We start from the raw sequence: 21,410 nt of genomic DNA on the forward strand, positions 1-21,410 counted from the left end.
CGTTTGCACTGTTGTAACTATATGTTGTAATTATGTGGTTTTGTGCAGGTCTTGTAGCTTTAGTTTTTGGTCTTTTTGTCTGGTGGATTTGGAGCTCCTTTTTGGGGAACACACTAAGACGGTAGCGCGATATTAATACACAGCAGCCTCTCTGGACTCTGGATTGGGGATTGCCAAACGTTATGTGGATTTTCTGGTGTAGTCTGTTTTGTCATATGCTTTTGTGATATCATTCTGGAGGAACGTTGTCTCATTTTTTAACTGCTTTGCATTTGTGGTTTCTAAATGACAATAAACTGAATCTGAATGTTACTCCAGCCTATGAGGCAAGCATGATTACAAACAGAGGATGCAAATGTGGCTCCTGGTGACGTTGAAACTGCACGTAGCTCTCTGGTTGTTGTTCTCCTGATGCTCCTGGGAATTTCCAGCACAGCCGAGAGGGCTAGGAAACAGTTGCACGTTCCTCCTGACGTATCTGGCATGGCTGCAATTTTTTTTTTCCTGACATCTCAGATGTGGCTGCAAGAACCAGGTAGATGTCAGGCAGGAAAAAAAGTGTCATGAACATCTTGTAACACCATCAATAGTTGCTTCGTTGTCAAATGAGTGGTTTTTCTTTCTGACGTGTCAGGCTTGGTTGATCCATGCGTGGACTTTGAAATGGAGAGACTCATTCTGGTTGAAATAACAATTAAAAGCAGTGGGTAAATAGTCAAAGGCAAAGTCCTTCAGTTATGGCAGGGCACCATGAGGGAATTGCCATTCAAGTGAGGCCAAGGTCTGACTAAGGACTAAGGCCTGGGATGTTGATAGGTCAATGAGCCAACAACAAAAAGCTGGCTTAAAATGATGAACAAACTGCATGTCGATTCCTCAGAGTTTCTATGATGGAAAAGCTGAAAGCAGATACCGTGTTAAATTTATTTTCTAAACACTAGCACATACAGACAAGAGAGTTTAGAAGGTAAATTTAACAGGAGAACTGCATTGTTCATTCTCGGCAAAGTGATCTATCAATGTCCCATGCTCTGACTCCTTAGTCACACTGGTAAAAGATTGTTTGGAGTTTGGCCATAGTGTTGTTGAACCAAGTAGGGTGATGGAGTAGGTGAGGAGAATGGAGGTGGGGGGGGGGGGTGGGTAGGGCTTTAATCAGCCAACCAGAGTCATGCCTGGAGCTTATATTGCAACAGAGCTTCTTAGTTATATTAATAATGACTACACAGATGCCAAAGGACCCCAGGAGTGAGCAATATAGATTGTAAATCAAGTTGCATTGTAATTTGGAATTTGATCATTGAAATTGTTAACTTTGTATAGTTACAATATATAAAGTTTAATTTAGTTTTTAAATGCAGAGAATATTTTTTAAATCAATCATGAGATTCTGACTGAATCAACAATCCAGGTTGTTACTGATTCTCCAGGAGTTATTCGGAGCAAATCCTGATGCCAAATACATCTAAGTAACAGACTTAATTTATTAAATTGAAATAAGGAAATGATTAATGGCTTTTTGTTGTTTGGTTATCATTTGAATCAAAACAAGGCAGATAATAACTTAAAGCAGTGGCATTTGCGTAAAGCACTGAAGATGGTACCGTTTGGTTATGTAAAAAAAATGCACAACCAGAATTGATTTGCAAACGAGAATATCTGCAGATGCTGGAAATCCAAGCAACACGCACACTAAATGCTGGAGAAATGTCTTCTCCACAAAGAAGGTTGTGCACTATTGGTTTAATTTTCTTGCCTAAGGTTATTTTTCAATAAATGTTAATTTAAACAATTTATAATAGCCCTTCACTGAAGAAATCTGGTAATTATGTGGTTATTTGTAAATTAAATAAATATTCTAAAGTTGATCCCAGCACAATCTCAGGGCAATAAAATGACATTTTGTTGTATAGTTTAAATGTTGAGACAACTGGCAATACAGTACATAAAACAAGGACTTATTTTCATTGCTTTTGAATTATTATTGCAGGTGGCTCTGTGATTGACTGGTTGCTGTCAACTAACTTTGTAAGGAACCGGCGTGAGGGCATCCTGCTGGCAGCTGCCCTCGTCTGTGATGGGTACATACAGCCAGCAGAGGACAGGACCAAGGAGGCAGCTGAACGAATCGCGGAAAACTGCTTTGTGGATGACTCTGATGCTTATTATTATTTTGTAAGTACTTAAAAATCTGCCCTGTGGCACTGCATTTGTTTAATTTTCCTTTAAAAGTTTTACATGTTGAGTAAAGGGCCCAACAAAATCCTTATTACACAAGGATACAGAAGATGGCTCCATTTCTCTCACTCACTCCCTCAATTACTGGAAGTTAATTATCAAATAATTTAATGACAGCTAGTCAGCATCTCTTTACTCTGCCTTCTTCACACAGGCAGGGAGCTTCTGTAAGTCCTAAACATGCCACATGCAGTTCCCTCAGCAGAGCGACTACATGTAGTTCTGGTCACCACACTATAGGAAGGATGTATGAGCATCGGATAGGGTTCAGAGAAAAGGCAACAGGATGTTGCCTGGGATGGAGTGTTTCAGTTATGAAGAATGTCTGAGGATGATTTTTTCCTTTGATTAAGAAAGGGAGGAGGGATGGGTAAAGATTAGGAAGAGTAAAAGGAAAAAAGTCACTGGTGGGCCACCGGATAATAATATTAGGGCACCAGCAATAAACTGAGAAATATCTGGGACATGTAAGAATGGAACAGCAGTTATCATGAGGGACTTTAACTTGCACGTACATTGGGTGAATCAAGTTGGTTGAGGCAGTCTTGAGGAGGGCTTCATAGAATGCACACATGGTAGCTTTCTTGAACATCATGTTACTGAACCTACAAGGGAACTCACTATCTTGCATCTGGATCTGTTCAATGAGACAGGTAAAATTAGCAATCTTGTAGTTAGGGATCCTCTTGGAAAGAGCGATCACAATGTGATTGAATTCCTCATACAAATGGAGGGTGCAATTGTTCGATCTAAAACCAGCGTATTATGCTTAAACAAGTGAGACTACAATGGGATGAGGGAGGAGCTCAATAGGGTAGACTGGGAACGCAGGCTATATGGTGGGATTTGGCTGAGAAACAGTGAAAGACTTTCAAGAGATTTTTTACTGTGCTCAACAGAAGTACAATCCAGTTAAAAGCAAGAACAGTAAGGGTGGAGAGAGCCAGCCTCAGATAACTAAGGAAATAAAAGAAGGCATACAAAGTCAGCAAGAGTAGTGGGAAACTGGAAGATTAGGGAAATTGGAAGATTAGGGAAATTTTAAAAAGCAACAGTGAAACAGAAAGCAAGCAATAAAGAAAGTGAAGATAGATGATCAAAATAAACTAGCACGAAATATAGTGCTAAACGGACAGTGAAAGTTTTTATAATTATATAAAGCGGAAAAGGGTAGCTAAAGTTAATGTAGTTCCCTTAGAAGATGAGAAGGGGGAATTAATATTAGGTTATGAGGAAATGGCTGAGGCTTTGAATGACTATTTTGTTTCGGGCTTCATGGTGGAGGACACAACTAATGTGCTGAAGAGAGATGATATGGATGCGATGGGAGGTGAGGACCTTGATACAATAGCTATCACTAAAGAGGCGGAGCTGAGCAAACTCGTGGGCCTGAAGACGACAAGTCCCCTGGTCCTGATGGAATGCGTCCCAGGGTACTGAAAGAAATAGAAGAAGTTATAGTTGAGGCTTTGGTGATAATTTGCCAAAATTCTCTAGACTCTGGGCAGGTCCTGGCAGATTGGAAGAAGTCAAATGGCATGCCACTGTTCAAAAGGCAGGTAACTATAGGCCAGTGAGTTAAACACCAGTAGCTGGGAAAATGCTTAAAGCTAACATTAAAGAAGAAATAGTGAGGCATCTGGAAAGAAATGGATCTATCGTGCATACACAGCATGGATTCAGCAATGGTAGGTCCTGTTTGACAAACTTACTGGAGTTCTTTGAGGATATTACGAGCGCAGTGGATAGAAGGGAACAGATGGATATTATTTACTTGAACTTCCAGAAGATAAGGATGTATAGAGTTGAGGGTGATGTATTAGCATGGATATAGGATTGGTTCAAGAATCATGAGATTATGGAATGTTTCCTGAGGTGTTGAAAACTGGAAATACCACTCTGCTCTTTAAGAAGGGAGGAAGGCAGAAGAAAAGAAAGTAGAGGCTAGTTAGCCTGACTTTAGTGATCAGAAAATTGTTGGAGTCTAAGGATGAGATTTCAGGGAGGAGCTTAATGATAAAATCGGCTAACTGCAACATGGTTTTCTAAAGGAGAAATGATTGCCTGACAAATCTGTTGGACGGGCAGGATATATAACGGAGAGTCAATGGATGTTGTTTATTTGGATTTTCAGAAGTCCTTTGACAAGGAACCTCACATGAGACTGTTTAATAAAGTAAGAGCCCATGATATTAAGGGAAAGGTACCAGAATAGATAGAGGATTGGCTGACTGGTAGGAGGAAACAAATGGGAACAATGTGGGCCTTTTCTGGTTGGCTGTCACTGACTAGTGGAGTGTTGCAGAGGCTGGTGTTGGGACTGCCTTTTTTTCATGCTGTATGTCAATGATTTGGATAACGGAATTGATGGCTTTATGGCTAAGTTTGCGGATCATACAAAGGTATATGGAAAGGCAGATAGTGTTGAGGAAGCAGAGTGTTGGCACAATGACTTAAACAGATTGGGGGGATGGAAAAGAAGTGGCAGATGGGCAGATGGAATATAATGTAGGGAAGTGCGTGGTCGTGTACTTTGACAGAAGGAATAAAGGCATGGACTATTTTGTAAGTGGGAAGAAAATTCAAAATCAGAGGTGCGGAGAGACTTGGGAGGCAAATGTAAGTTTAGCATTGATTACTAGAGGACTGGAATACAAATGCAAGGATATAATTCTGAGGCTTTATAAGGCCTTGGACAGACCACACTCAATATTATGAGCAGTTTTGTCCCCTTTGCTAGGGAAGTATGTACTGGCATTGTCGAGAGTTCAGAGGAAGTTCACGAGAATGATCCCAGGAAAAGACGCCAAATTTGAACACTTTACTCTGGCTTTACACACAATTCATATAATTGTAGGAGCAAGTTTTTATTCTTCAACTCAAATCTTGTAATAAAACTCGACATGCCATTTATCTTCTTGATTGCAGCACCTGAATGTTAGGGTTCACAAGGGGAACCAGGTGCTTTTGAACATTAATATTTTCTAAAATCTCACCATCTTAAAAAGAACCCAAATTTCTGTTTTTTTTCTCTCTCTACCAAAGTGGATATTTGCATACTCACAGTTTCACATTTTCATATTTGATTTCCTCAGTGTAATTATGGATATAAATTGTGAATACTTGGGGGTCAGGTACAGATCCCTGAAGCATCCCACTAGATACATCTGCCCATTTATTTTTTGAACTTAGTTTTTCATCTGTTAAACAATTGTCAAATATGCTAGTAACACATTTATAATTACATGGGCTTCAACTTTGTTTGGCAACTTCTGGTGTGGGAACCTACCAAAAGACATCTGAAAATATGAATATTCATTAGTTTCTCCCTATTATTTCTACTGGATAAAAGCTTAAATAACTCTCTGCTTAGTTATATTATTTTCTGATGATCTTGATGTTATTATTTACTATTGATTCTACATTTTCCAAACCACCACTGATAAGTTCCCCACTGTCTCCCTCCATATTTTGTTGAATTACTGGATCGCATCGTACGTTGTCCTCCAATCTGCAGGAGCCGATTCAGAATCTAGAGAATTTTGTATTATAACCCAAGCATTTATTATCACAGTAGTCACCAGTTTGAAAACTCCGGGTCATAAGTCATCGGGTCCTTGAGATTTAACAGTTTTTAGGTTCGTTCATTTTTCTTGAAGTACTTCTTCAATATTGTTGAAACTCTGCAGATGCTGGAAATTCAGAGCAACACACAAACATGCTTTAAGAACTCAGCAGCTCAGACATGAAGAGTCAAAGGAGAGGAATAAAGAGCTGATGTTTTGAGCTGAGACCCTGGTGATGAGACCTGATGAAGGGTCTCAGCCTGAACATTGATTCTTTATTCCCCTCCATAGATGCTGCCCGACCTGACAAGTTCCTCCAGCATTTTGTGTGTGTTACTTTCTAGTTCAGCACTCTTGGGACCTCTCTGGCACCATACCACGGAGATTGTCCTCGATCATTCTGCTCTGGGGTGGGTAACTATCCTTTTCAATTGCAGATTCTCATCAGGTTTCATTAGGACACAGAACCACCTGTAATCCAAAATTGCTGTAAATCATTGCTGATGTTGGTGAGATTGTAAAGTTGTAGTGGTGGTTTAATTGTCAACAGATTGTACAGATCTTTGCTGAATTTAGATCATAGTTAGAATTAGTTAATTAATAGAGATCTGTACTACAGTTCACATACCAGGCCAATGAAAGCTGGACCAGAGAGTTCTAACAAATACTATTAATTTATTTTTCTTTCTCAGTTAGAGAGGCATAATGGTGCAGCTGACAGAGCTGTGTCACTCTGTGCCAGAGATCCAGGTTCAATACTGACCCTGGGTACCTCATTGTGGAGTTGGCATGTCTTCCCACATGGGCTTCCTCCAGCTGCTCTATTTTCCTCCCACATCCCAAAGACGAGCTGATGGCTAGATTAATCAGCTGCTGTAAAATCGCCCCTAAACTATCGGTGAATGGTAGGATCTGGAGAGAGTTGATGTGATTGTGGGGAGAATTTTTAATGTGGGATTTGTATAAGTGGGTGGTTGATGATCAGTGTGGTTTTGGTGGGCCAAAGGGCCTGTTTCAGTGCTGTATTTTTCTGAGTCTGATAACCCTATTCACTGTAGACTCCTGGTTCTTTAGTGTCTCTGAGAAGTTTACTTTATGACGGACAGATGCTGCATCTTCTGAGTACAAGAATATAGGCTAATATTCTGATGTTCTTGCAGGTTTCTTTCATATAGATTCATACCTCTTCCACCATACACTTCTCAAGGAAAGTTGAGAGTATTTACATTTTCTGTGAATTGAAATGATAAATAGTATCTGACTCCAGTGCATTTCCAACAAATTGCAGGCTGACAGTGGGTTTTTCAGCGAAGGAAACTCAAGTGATGATGAAGATGTTTTAAAGGAGGAATTTCGAGGGGTTATTATAAAGCAGGGTTGTCTGCTGAAGCAGGTATGTACATCATTTCTGCACCTGTATTACATCAGCTCAAGTTCAGTGTATTGTCACGCAACCAGACAGATGTATATCTCCCTCATTAGTATGGGATCTGAGTGCGAGGAGAGAACTCTACCTCTGCAGGGACAGAGGGATGGCTGGAAATACTGTCTGATGTTATCCCATTGCAACCCCGTCCAAATAATCCACAAAATAGGTCCCTCAATTATACAATTGATAATCTAATTCTCCAGTTAAACTGACTCTTTTATCTGCTCCCGATAAGGTTTATGCTGATATTCATCTTACACTACAAGCCCAGAATGACTCTTGTTTCTCATTTGAGCTGCTAAACTTTCCCTGCCCTTGCCTGCGTGTATGCTAATGGGCCTGAGGGGGTAATCTGCTCGTCCTCGTGGTTGAGTATGCTAATTAGTGAAGTTCCCTTCAGTACTTCTACTCATTACCCAAGGGTTCCATGATGTCTTCTGTTCATCCCAGAATTGTATCTTACAGCCACACCAGGGTAGAAGTTGTAATCAGGGGACAGGGTTCATCTTCCTTGACCAATATCAGTAACTCTTGCAAAGTAACTGAACCAAAATATATTGAATTGATGATGTTTGACACTACTTCCTACTTCATAATCTTTCACTATGCACAGTTGTGATACAAAATACACTGTTGGGCACAGATGTCAGCTGACGGGCTGTGTTTGCTTTGCAACTACACCAGAAGGTTAGACTTCCTTATAGCTGCGATGACACAAGAGACTGCAGATGCGGGAATCTGTAGCAACAAACAATTTGCTGCAGGGCGTCAGTGAATCTGGCAGCATCTGTTTTGAGCAGTAATCTTGTTTCGATCCAAAATGTCAACAAATCCTTTTCCTCCTACAGATGGTGCTCAAGCCACTGGGTTCCTTCAGCCGATTGTTGCCCTGCTTAGTTGTGTTGTGGAAAACTCCATTAGACACAGATAGATAATATAAGGTTCCGGACAGCTGCATATACACTAGAGAGTTCTACTGGACACAGCTGAGATACGGAATAGTCAGACCTTGGATGTGCTGTGGGAGGTATGGGACATATCCAATGGGAAAGATATCACTAAACACATCTGCAATCTGAAAGGTTAACACCATTATCTTATTTTTAAACAGGGCCACAGGAGAAAAAATTGGAAAGTACGGAAGTTTGTGCTTCGTGATGACCCTGCCTACCTGCACTATTACGACCCAGCTGCGGTATGGTTTAAGAACACTATTGACTCACCAATGCTTCTTTCTCTTCGGGGTTAAAACACGCATTGCTCTTCCCTCCATCCATCCTCGTAAAAATTAGTTAACATCCCATCAAAATACAATTCTGCTACTTCGGTAGAAAAGATATCAATACTCAAAAAAATCTACTATCTAAAGAGAAAAACAAATCTAGTTACTGAGGAATAGAATTTTAAGACATCTTAGTGTACAGGTGGTGCTGTAAATGAATCAAACTTCAGTAGAGGGGCTGAATGTGCAAATATTATTGCGTACATAAAGCTTAAAACAGAGGATTAATATCTATTCCATGGTATGGAATTACTAGTTTTCTGCAAAGGAGATTGTTAATTCAAATCTCATGAAATACATGCAACCACTTACCCCAAAGCCAAGTTTTAGATTTTATAACCTTATAACCATATAACAATTACAGCATGGAAACAGGCCATCTCAGCCCTTCTAGTCCGTGCCGAACACTTACTCTCACCTCATCCCACCAACCTGCACTCAGCCCATAACCCTCCATTCCTTTCCTGTCCATATACCTATCCAATTTTCCTTTAAATGACAATACCGAACCTGCCTTTACCACTTCTACTGGAAGCTCGTTCCACACAGCTACCACTCTCTGAGTAAAGAAGTTCCCCCTCATGTTACCCCTAAACTTTTGCCCCCTAACTCTCAACTCATATCCTCTTGTTTGAATCTCCCCTACTCTCAATGGAAAAAGCCTATCCATGTCAACTCTACCTATCCCCCTCAAGTCCCCCCTCAACCTTCTACGCTCCAAAGAATAAAGACCTAACTTGTTCAACCTTTCTCTGTAACTTAGGTGCTGAAACCCAGGTAACATCCTAGTAAATCTGCTCTGTACTCTCTCTATTTTGTTGACATCTTTCCTATAATTCAGTGACCAGAACTGTACACAGTACTCCAAATTTGGCCTCACCAATGCCTTGTACAATTTTAACATTACATCCCAACTCCTATACTCAATGCTTTGATTTATAAAGGCCAGCATACCAAAAGCTTTCTTCACCACCCTATCCACATAAGATTCCACCTTCAGGGAACTATGCACCATTATCCCTAGATCACTCTGTTCTACTGCATTCTTCAATGCCCTACCATTTACCATATATGTCCTATTTTGATTATTCTTACCAAAATGTAGCACCTCACACTTATCAGCATTAAACTCCATCTGCCATCTTTCAGCCCACTCTTCTAACTGGCCTAAATCTCCCTGCAAGCTTTGAAAACCTACTTCATTATCCACAACACCACCTATTTTCATATCATCCACATACTTACTAATCCAATTTACCACCCCATCATCCAGATCATTAATGTATATGACAAACAACATTGGACCCAGTACAGATCCCTGAGGCACACCACTAGTCACCGGCCTCCCACCTGACAAAGAGTTATCCACCACTACTCTCTGGCATCTCCCATCCAGCCACTGTTGAATCCACTTTACTACTTCATTATTAATACCTAATGATTGAACCTTCCTAACTAACCTTCCATGTGGAACCTTGTCAGAAGCCTTACTGAAGTCCGTATAGACAACATCGACTGCTTTACCCTTGTCAACTTTCCTAGTAAACTTCTACATGAAGAAAGGTTTTATTTTCAGCCTCTTCCCAACTATTATTATTTAGCAACTGAAGGTTGATACTGCCAGTGCATTGAAAGCTGGGACAGGATATACCTCGTGTATGGCAGTGCTTAAAGTTTACCCTTGAACTTGGGAGAACTTCCATAGTGTAGCTTCAGCACCTGATCTGCAACCCTTCCTTTTCAGCCAAAATATTTTAAAGTAGCTTTACCTCTGAAGCTACCCTCCACAGAAGATCTTGCGTTACATTCCTCCCCTGAAACTTACTTGTCATATTTGTGCTTTTGAGCATTAAATTCAAGAAAAGAATGTGGCACCTGAAGGGTGCCAGTATCCCTTAAATAGCCGTTAGCATCTGACACTGATGGTCCGAGCTCTTGAGATGCATCCAAAGCTAGTGCTTAATTTTTGTGTGTGTGTGTGTGTGTGTGTGTGTGGTCGGGGCACCGTCATGACAAGCTTTTTGCACTGATCTTTTTGGTAATTGCTTGTCATACGGCGTGTCTTGGACACCTGAAACCTGGCGGAGCCCATCCCTCTCCAGGGTTTTGGGAGCTGGCTGGATTCGAACTCAGGAGCCTTCACCCTGAAGTCCGGCACTGATGCCACTACACCACCAGCCGGCCTTTGTCAAGATACAGTTTAAGAAATCAAAATGTTTATTTCTGAATTATACTCAACATACCACTGGCAAAAATAGCAACAGTGGTGTTACCTTTATCTTAGTTAATGTAAAATGAATTCTATTGCCATTCACTTAAATTTGATATTGTTGGTGAATCCAATATCTTCACTCTGACTGTCCAGGTCATCAGAGAAAGATAAGATTGAAAATAAAAAAGATATGGAAGAAGCTCTTACGAAAACTTCATAGAACCATTCAGCCTAAATATTATTGCTCATTGCAAGAGAATCCCCCCCAGTCCCACTCTCTTGCCCTTTATATTAGAAAGGTTTGTCTTTCAAATGTTTATCCAATGCCTGATGCACCATCAATAACTCTCGGAGATGGGAGGTGAATGATAGGCTCTTATTAGCTGCAAGAGACCACGATTAGCAGCAAGAGACCACCACACAGCATCCTGGAGACTGAGGGAGGAGCAGTGCCTCCAATCGCCTTTATACAGGGGTCTGTGGGAGGAGCCACAGGAGCAGTCAGCGGGGGGGGGGGGGGGGCGTGTCCAGACAGGTGTATGTAGTTCACCACAGTGCCCTTTTGAAAACCGCTATGTTTCTACTTATGCTGCCCCCTTTTCATACAATGAATTACTTATCACAACAAGAAACACAAAGTAATTTTTTGTTAAGCAATATTATGATATCCTTCCCTTCAGGATACTAATCCTTTGTCCTTGGGAGGTAGTTTCTTCTCATTCACTGACTCTAAACCTTTAAAGTGTGGACTAGTTGAAGAGGTACTTGTGCTGTAACGTATTTGTGCTTTCCCTCTACAGGGTGATCAGGATGATCCCCTTGGTTCCATCCATCTCCGCAGCTGTGTGGTGACTGCAGCAGACGACCTTGCAGATGGTAAGCATGCCTCTCGATCTGTTCCTGGAGAAATGAACTTACCATATAAAGTTACATATTCATCAAAGAAAATTTCTTAAGGTTATTTCCAGTCAATAACTTCAACATAAAGTTCAATGTCTCAAATCTAAAATTCTCAAATTCAGAACTTCATCTTTTCAAATAACTTCAGATCTCACCACTTTTTTTGTAACATTTTCCCTATTTACAACTCTCAGAGATATCTTCATTTTTGGCCTTTTTCATGTCATGTTTTATTGTTCCTCAAATGACGATTGCACGTACTGCTATTAAAGTTCTAAACTGCTTTTCTATCTGATTTATTGCTTGAAGAGGTTCTGTGAGATCAACTGTTTTGAGCCAGAAACTTAAAAAAAAACACAAGAAACCTGAAATAAAAACAGAATATGCAGTGGAAACTTGACCATTCGGACACCATCTGTGCGAGAGAGTAAGAGTTAATGTTTCATGAGATCAAGGGTTTGGGACGAAGTACCAACCATTGAGAGGAGGGACCAAAGATGTTGGAGAATACCACTGAGTGAACAAAATTTGATTGGGGAGGTGGAAAAGTGAGCCAAGTCAAAGAAGATCGAATCTTGGAAAGGCTGGGAAAGCAAGCAGGGGAGGATGGGGCGGGGGGAATGATAGATTAGAGTGGGATAGATGGGGAGAAGGAAGGAGGAACAGGTAGGGGGATAGCAGAAAGAGGATTTGGGCCCAGTGACAAGAGGTAGTTTTTTGATTGTGGAATGTCTGGAAAGTGGAGACCAATAGATGCAATTTCATAAACCGGTATATTGCTCTGGATTTGCTCCTAAATTATAATTGAAAAATTAACCCAGTTACTTACCACTGTCCTCCACCTGACTGGTTTTGTCAGTGAATTCTTACTGTAATCTGATAGGATTTCAATCTTCTGTAAGTATGTGAACAAAGATGTAACCATTTTTAAGACTGTTACATGAATGTGTTTGCTTTCTGCAATTCAGATATATAGAATTTGCAGTGCTTGCTTAGACACTGCATCAGCAGAGATCATTGTTTTTCCCAGATCATTTCATGACAGGAAAGCATGGCATAAATAGGTATATGTAGATTTGCAATCATTGCTAATCATAAACATTTATTTAAATGTTAGGCTCAACAAATCCCTAACCATTTCCTGAGAAGTGTCTTAGATAGGAATTCCACTAGTGTATGAATTATCATTGAATTTGTCCTTATTGTATTTTAACATTGAAAATTGATCACCCAAGTTCTCACAAATAACTTTCTTTTCAGGAAAGAAATCTGATGTTAGAGGAAATCTCTTTGAAATCATCACGGCCAGTGAAGTGCATTATCTGATGCAGGCTGCCACACGGGAAGAACTCACAGAATGGATTAAAGTCATTAAAAAAGTAGCCACTAGTGGAAAATAAAGGCACAGTTAAAACAATATTGTATCACTAATATGCAAGGGCAATTCAAATATGCAGTATTAACCTCAACTTTAAAGTATTCAACCCTTTATTCATGGGATCAGCAACAAATTGATATGCTATTGATGTTGCAGACATAAACTTTTGCAATGATCTAATTAAATAGCATGACTGGTATTATTCACTCATCAGATTTTGCTTATGATATTTGAAAGTGTGCTTTGTAAATACTGTCAACAAACTAACATCTGATGGATTGTAAATTTGTGGCTCGTGGGTAAGGTTGGAATAAAGAAAGTTTTTCACTTGTTTATTGTGTTAATTACGATTTCCCCCTCTTGTTTTATTTCACCACAGCATCCTGCATTCTTGCATTTATGTACAGCCTCAGAGAGAAACTCTATTAAACAAAATTTGACATTCAAGCCGCAGGTGTTGGGGCATGTGTTGCTTTGGCTACCTGCCACAATTCTGTTGTGTGCTGCAAGCTCTGATGCTCTCTAATGCACATCCCAGTAAGATGGTTCTTCCTTGCAGACGATGATAACTTGTTTACTGAAATTCTTCAAATGTGTATTTCTTATCTTTTTTTCAACCCAATACCCATCAGCGCTTTATAAAGTCATGTAAAATGCATGACCTGGACAATAATTTGGTAATACTGTACTCACAGATTAGAGAAACTTATTTCAGGAAAATATCATGCTTAATGCTAAACAGCATATTTTGGCTGAAAAGAGATGCCACTGTTTGAGGTCAAAGGCAGAGAGGCTGAGATAGAAGTGGCATGATTAAGACCTAATAACCTCTCTGAGGAATTTTGTTTCTTTCCATTGTAGGACATAAGAGTCTCTGGCAAATCGAAGATGAATCCCATATATGCTGGGTGTTTGACACCACTTTATTTAGTCCCATCTGCATATCATTCTGTTCCATAACTCCCCTTTTGTTTATCCAGCTTTCAAAATTTTACTTTCCCTTGACACCAGGAAACTGTGATGAGTCGGGTCATGGTTATCTTCAACAGGAATTCTGGTGGTAATGGCAATTGCATTTCTGGGAATCACAGTAATGTTATCTTCTGTTGCCAGAAGGACAACTATAGCAGGCATATGCTAATTTGCTTAAAAATTCCACTTCAAATTATATGGACATAGTCTATATGTTTCTGTTCTTTGATTATTACTAGATCTACTGACTTGCCACCTTAAGGATTTTTTTTTTTGTTTCCCTTCTGGTCTTCAATAAGGTATTAACCAAAATTTCTGGCACAAACTTCCTTAGCTGTGTGTCTGGCTCCAACCATCCAATTTTTCACGAGGTGCTAGGCTCATTACATGACCCTGCAGGCCACAAGTTGGGCCATGCATACTCTTCATCACTGCTTGCAGCAAACACTGACCAACTCTACTTTCTCTTTTGCCACATTCGGTGCAGCAACAGGAGACTTTCCTCTTACGTTTCAGATGGTGAAGCTCATAAACAACTCTTGAATTCCAATATACACCCCAAACATTCTCCCCATTCACTTCCTTCTAACCTAAGTTCTCTGCACAATGCTATGCTTTTGCCTTTCTCTCTGATTTTCCCCATTCTGACTCCAAATGATGACTTGTCAGCAGAGGGCTCAGCTTCATCTCTTACATTTCCATTTTAATGAATTCCATTGAGCTCTTCTTTTCCACTTCCATGACCATTTTTTTTGGCTAGGATTCAGCATCTCAGGCTGTGAATACTTTCTCCAATTGCCAGAATTCCAGATACATTTGGAGCACTCCTTCTGGGTTTTTACTCTCTCTTCAGCAGTTTGAACGGGGCACGACTGTGCAAGCGCATGGAGGTCAGCCAGTGAGAATCGTGGGAAGAGTCTAAAAAGACCACCTTACAGAGCGAGCACCAGCGTAGAGGGAGACAGAGTAAGAAGGCTTTGGCTCAATGGGGCTTCGGCGATAACAGGCTGAGTCAGGGTAAGTTATCTGTTTAGCATACAGACAGAAAGAATGTGTATGAGGCCAGCTTTCTGTGCTCGGTGTCAGATGTGAGAGGTCCTGGAGACTCCTAGCCTCCCGGATGGCCACATCGGCACCAGGTGCATTGAGCTACCACTCCTTAAGGACCAGGTTAGAGAACTGGAGATGCAGCGTGTTGACCTTCATCTGGTCAGGGAGACTGAGGAGGTGATAGAGAGGAGTTACAGACAGATGGTCACTCTGGGGCCTGGGGAGACAGATAGGTGGGTAACAGTCAGGAGAGGGAAGGGCAAGGAGCAGGTGTTAGAAAGTACCCCAGTGGCAGTCCCCCTTAACAATAAATACTTCTGTTTGAATACTGTTGTGGGAGACAGACTTCCTGGGGGAAGCAACAGTGGTCGTGCCTTTGGCACAGAGTCTGGTCCTGTGGCTCAGAAGGGTAGGGAAAGGAAGAGGGTGGCAGCAGTGATAGGGGACTCTATAGGTAGGGGGTCAGACAGGCAATTCTTTGGATGCAGGAAGGAAATGCAGATGGTAGTTTGCCTCCCAGGTGCCAGTGTCCAGGATGTTTCTGATTGTGTCCATGATATCTTGAAGTGGGAAGGAGGTCGTGGTACATATCGGTACCAACGACATAGGTAGAAAAAGGGAGGAGGTCCTGAAAGCAGACTACAGGGAGTTGAGAAGGAAGTTGAGAAGCAGGACCTCAAAGGTAGTAATCTTAGGATAAATAATTCATGACAGTGAGTATAGGAATAGAATGAGGCGGAGGATAAATGCGTGGCTGAAGGATTGGAGCAGGGGACAGGAATTCAGATTTCTGGATCATTGGGACCTCTTAGGGCAGGTGTGAACTGTACAAAAATGATGACTTGAATCTGAGGGGGACCAATATCCTTGCGGGGAGGTTTGCAAAGGCTACTGGAGAGAGTTTAAACTAGAATTGCTGGGGGGGGAGGGGTGGGAAGTGAACTGAAGTGATGGAGGAAAGGGAGGTTGGCTCACAAATAGAGAAAGCTTGGAGACAGTGCGAAAGGGAGGATAGGCAGGTGATAGAGAATGGATGTACTCAGACGGATGGTTTAAGATGTGTCTTTTTTAATGCGAGGAGTATTATGAATAGAGCTTAGAGTGTGGATCAGCACTTGGAGCTATGATGTTGCAGCCATTACAGAGACTTGGATGGCTCAGGGGCAGGAATGGCTACTTCAAGTGCCGGGTTTTAGATGTTTCATTAAGGACAGGGAGGAAGGCAAAAGAGGTGGAGGCATAACACTGTTGATCAGAGATAGTGTCACGGCTGCAGAAAAGGAAGAAGTCATGGAGGAGTTGTCTATGAAGTCTCTGTGGATGGAAGTTAGGAATAGGAAGGGGTCAATAACTCTACTGGGTGTTTTTTATATACCACCCCATGGTAAGAGGAACATCAAGGAGTAGATAGGGAGACAGATTCTGAAACGGAGTAATAATAATAGGGTTGTTGTGGGAGATTTTAATTTCCCAACTATTGATTGGCATTTCCCTAGAGTGAGGGTTTAGATGGGATGGAGTTTGTTAGGTGTTTTCATGAAGGTTTCTTGACACAATAAGCCTACAAGAGGTGAGGCTGTACTTGATCTGGTATTGGGAAATGCATCTGGTCAGCTGTCAGGTATCTCAGTGGGAGGGCATTTTGCAGATACTGATCACAATTCTATCTCCTTTACCATGGCATTGGAGAGGAATAGGAATGGACAAGTTAGGGAAACGTTTAATTGGAGTAAGGGAAAATATGAGGCTATCAGGCAGGAACTTGGAAGCATAAGTTGGAAACAGATGCTCTCAGGGAAACGTACGGAGGAAATGTGGCAAATGTTCAGGGGATATTTGTATGGGGTTCTGCGTAAATATATTCCAATGAGACAGGAAAAAGATGGTAGGGAACAGGAACTATGGTGTACAAAGGCTGTTGTAAATCTAGTCAAGGAGGACAGAAGAGCTTGTGAAAGGTTCAAAAACTAGGTAATGATAGAGATCTAGAAGATTATAAGGCTAGCAGGAAGGAGCTTAAGAATTAAATTAGGAGAGACAGAAAGGGCCATGAGAAGGCTTTGGTGGACTGGATTAAGGAAAACCCCAAAACATTCTACAAGTATGTGAAGAGCAAGAGGATAAGACATGAGAGAATAGGACCAATCAAGTGTGACAGTGGAAAAGTATGTATGGAACCAGAGGAGATGACAGAGGTACTTAATACTTTGCTTCAGTATTCACTATGGAGAAGGATCTTAGCAATTGTAGGGATGACTTGCAACGGACTGAAAAGCTTGAGCATGTAAATATTAAGGAAGAGGATATGCTGGAGCTTTTGGAAAGCAACAAGTTGGTTAAGTCACTGGAACCAGATGGGATGTACCCCAGGCTACTGTGGGAAGCGAAGGAGGAGATTGCTGAACCCCTGGCGATGATCTTTGCTTCATCAATGAGGATGGGGGAGGTGTCGGAAGATTGGAGGGTTGCAGATGTTGTTCCCTTATTCAAGAAAGGGAGAAGGGATAGCCTAGGAAATTATAGATCAGTGAGTCTTACTTCATGGTTGGTAAGTTGATGGAGAAGATCCTGAGAGGCAGGATCTATGAACATTTGGAGAGACATAATATGATTAGGAATAGTCAGTATAGCTTTGTCAAAGGCAGGTTGTGCCTTATGAGCTTGATTGGATTTTTTGAGGATGTGACTAAACATATTGATGAAGGCAGAACCATAGATGTAGTGTATATAGATTTTGACAAAGCATTTGATAAGGTACCCCATGCAAGGCTTATTGAGAAAGTAAGGAGACATGGGATCCAAGGGGACATTGCTTTGTGGATCCAGAACTGGCTTGCCCACAGAAGGCAAAGAGTGGTTGAAGATGTGTCATATTCTACATGGAGGCCAGTGACCAGTGGTGTGCCTCAGGGATCTTTTCTGGGACCCCTACGCTTGTGATTTTTATAAATGACCTGGTTGAGGAAGTGGAGGGATGAGTTAGTAAATTTGCTGATGACACAAAGAATGGGGGTGTTGTGGATAGTGTGGAGGGCTGTCAGAGGTTACAGCGGGACAATGATAGGATGCAAAACTGGGCTGAGAAGTGCCAGATGGAGTTCAACCCAGATAAGTGTGAGGTGGTTCATTTTGGTAGGTCAAATATGATGGCAGAATATAGTATTAATGGTAAGACTCTTGGCAGTGTAAAGGATCCACAGGATCTTGGGGTCCAAGACCATAGGATACTCAAAGCTGCTACATAGGTTTGACTCTGTGGTTAAGAAGGCATACGGTGCATTGGCCTTCATCAATTGTGGGATTGAGTTTAAGAGCCAAGAGGTAATGTTGCAGCTATATAGGACCCTGGTCAGACCCCACTTGGAGTACTGTGCTCAATTCTGGTCGCCTCATTACAGGAAGGACATGGAAACCATAGAAAGAGATTTAAAAGAATGTTGCCTGGATTGGGGAGCATGCCTTATGAGAGTAGTTTGAGTAAACTTGGCCTTTTCTCCTTGGACCGACAGAGAATGAGAGGTGACCTGATAGAAGTGTACAAGATAATGAGAGGCATTGATCGTGTGGATAGTCAGAGACTTTTTCCAAAGGCTGAAGGCTATCACGAGAGGGCATAGTTTTAAGGTGCTTGGAAGTAGGTACAGAGGAGATGTCAAGAATAAGTTTTTTACGCAGAGAGTGGTGAGTGCGTGGAATGGGCTGCCGATGGCGGTGGTGGAGGCAGAAACGATAGGGTCTTTTAAGAGACTCCTGGATAGGTACATGGAGCTTAGAAAAATAAAGAGCTATAGGTAAGCCCAAGTAAGGACATGTTTGGTACAGCTTTGTGGGCCGAAGGGCCTGTATTGTGCTGTAGATTTTCAATGTTCCTATGTTTCTAAATCCATTCATTTTTAGGGACATTCACCTTCTATATGAATGACACTGAGAGTGGATGTATCTCCTCTTTCAAAGAGGGCCTGAGATTAGGCAAGCCTCTCAACTCTTCTTTGGAAATCCTCAATCCTCATTTCACAGGCTTTCAGTTCCTTATTCATACTAGTGCCCAAGAAAAGCAGGGTGTGGTGTCCCAACCACCATCGCCCAACTGAATGTGGTCATGGCCAGAATCAACTCCTGCCTAAGTAAGGACCTGCACCCACTGCAATTTGCCTCTCGCCACAATATGCTTACAGCTGAAGCAATCTCGTTTGTTTTCCACTCAGCCTTGGATCATCTGGACAATAGCGATATGTATATCAGGCTGATATTTATTGGTTACAACTCAACATTTGACACCATCATATCCTCAGTTATAATCAGCAAACTAAAAAATCTGAGTCTCTGTACCTCCCTCTGCAACTGTATCCTTGACCAGGAGACCACAGACAGAGCAGATCGGAAATAACATCTCTTCGTTGACAATCAAGACTGGCACACTCAAGAAGATGTACTTCGTCCACTGCTCTCCTCTCTACACACATGACTGTGTATAATGGCACAGCTCAAACATCAGCTATAATTTTGCTGATGACACAATTATTGTTGGCAAAATGTTAGATGGTGATGAGGAGGCGTACAGGAGCGAAATATATCAGCTGAGTGCTAAGAGTTGTCACAGCAACAACACACATGCAGTCAACGTCAATAAGACTAAAGAATTGATTGTGGATTTCAGGAAAGGGAAGTTGAGACAATATACACACAAATCCTTATTGCGGGATCAGCTGTGGAAAGAGTGAGCAGTTTCAAGTTCCTGGGTGTCAATATCTCTGAAGATCTATCCTGGGCCCAGCATATTGATGCAATTACAAAGAAGGAACAAGAGCGCCTTTGAAATTTCATTACGGGTTTGAGAAGACTTGGTACTCCACCAAAGACTCTCACAAATTTCAGCAGGTGTACCATATAACCATATAACAATTTCAGCATAGAAACAAGCCATCTCAGCCCTTCTACTCCATGCTGAACACTTACTCTCACCTAGTCCCACTAGCCTGCACTCAGCCCATAACCTTCCATTCCTTTCTTGTCCATATACCTATCCAATTTTACTTTAAATGAAAATACCAAACCTGCCTCTACCACTTCTACTGGAAGCTCGTTCCACACAGCTACTACTCTCTGAGTAAAAAAAATCTCCCCCGTGTTACCCTTAAACTTTTGCCCCCAACTCTCAACTCACGTCCTCTTGTTTGAATCTCCCCTACTCTCAATGGAAAAAGCCTATCCACGTCAACTCTATCTATCCCCCCTCATAATTTTAAATACCTCTATCAAGTCCCCCCTCAACCTTCTACATTCCAAAGAATAAAGACCTAACTTGTTCAATCTTTCCCTGTAACTTAGGTGCTGAAAACCAGGTAACGTTCTAGTAAATCTTCTCTGTACTCTCTCTATTTTGGTGACATCTTTCCTATAATTCAGTGACCAGAACTGTACACAATACTCCAAATTCGGCCTTACCAATGCCTTGTACAGTTTTAACATTACATCCCAACTCCTATACTCAATGCTCTGATTTATAAAGGCCAGCATACCAAAAGCTTTCTTCACCACCCTATTCACATGAGATTCCACCTTCAGGGAACTATGCACCATTATTCCTAGATCACTCTGCTCTACTGCATTCCTCAATGCCCTACCATTTACCATGTATGTCCTATTTGGATTATTCCTACCAAAATGTAGCACCTCACACTTATCAGCATTAAACTCCATCTGCTATCGTTCAGGCCACTCTTCTAACTGGCTAAATCTCTCTGCAAGCTTTGAAAACCAACTTCATTATCCACCTATCATAGTATCATCTGCATACTTACTAATCCAATTTACCACCCCATCATCCAGATCATTAATGTATATGACAAACAACATTGGACCCAGTACAGATCCCTGAGGCACACCACTAGTCACCGGCCTCCCACCTGACAAAGAGTTATCCACCACTACTCTCTGGCATCTCCCATCCAGCCACTGTTGAATCCACTTTACTACTTCATTATTAATACCTAACGATTGAACCTTCCTAACTAACCTTCCGTGCGGAACCTTATCAAAGGCCTTACTGAAGTCCATATAGACAACATCCACTGCTTTACCCTCATCAACTTTCTTCGTAACCACTTCAAAAAATTCAATAAGATTTGTCAAACATGACCTTCCACGCACAGATCCATGCTGACTGTTCCTAATCAGACTCTGTCTATCCAGATAATTATATATACAATTATATATATATACCGTGGAGATCACTCTAACTGGTAGCATCACCATCTGGTATGGAGGGGCCATAGCACAGGGTTGAAAAAGCCCAAGAATGTTGTAGCCTCAGCCAGCTCCACTATGGGCACTAGTTCCCCCTGCATTGAGGACGTTGTTATGTTACTTCAGTTTAACCACAC

At 41.4% G+C, this 21,410-nt stretch overlaps 1 protein-coding gene across 1 annotated transcript in view; it reads left to right on the top strand.

The window, feature by feature from the left end:
- The window catches only part of plek (pleckstrin), a 57,488-nt gene extending 44,151 nt beyond the window's left edge, over nucleotides 1-13,337 (top strand). Inside the window, exons 5-9 of the mRNA XM_059986179.1 lie at nucleotides 1,991-2,175; nucleotides 7,093-7,197; nucleotides 8,345-8,428; nucleotides 11,528-11,603; nucleotides 12,888-13,337. Of these exons, the coding sequence (XP_059842162.1) occupies nucleotides 1,991-2,175; nucleotides 7,093-7,197; nucleotides 8,345-8,428; nucleotides 11,528-11,603; nucleotides 12,888-13,027 (590 nt within the window). The 3' untranslated portion in view covers nucleotides 13,028-13,337. The remainder of the gene's footprint in view (nucleotides 1-1,990; nucleotides 2,176-7,092; nucleotides 7,198-8,344; nucleotides 8,429-11,527; nucleotides 11,604-12,887) is intronic.
- Nucleotides 13,338-21,410: the final 8,073 nt, after the last annotated feature.

Source organism: Hypanus sabinus, chromosome 12 (genome assembly GCF_030144855.1).
Source record: "Hypanus sabinus isolate sHypSab1 chromosome 12, sHypSab1.hap1, whole genome shotgun sequence".
In the NCBI taxonomy this organism is placed as follows: Eukaryota; Metazoa; Chordata; class Chondrichthyes; order Myliobatiformes; family Dasyatidae; genus Hypanus; species Hypanus sabinus.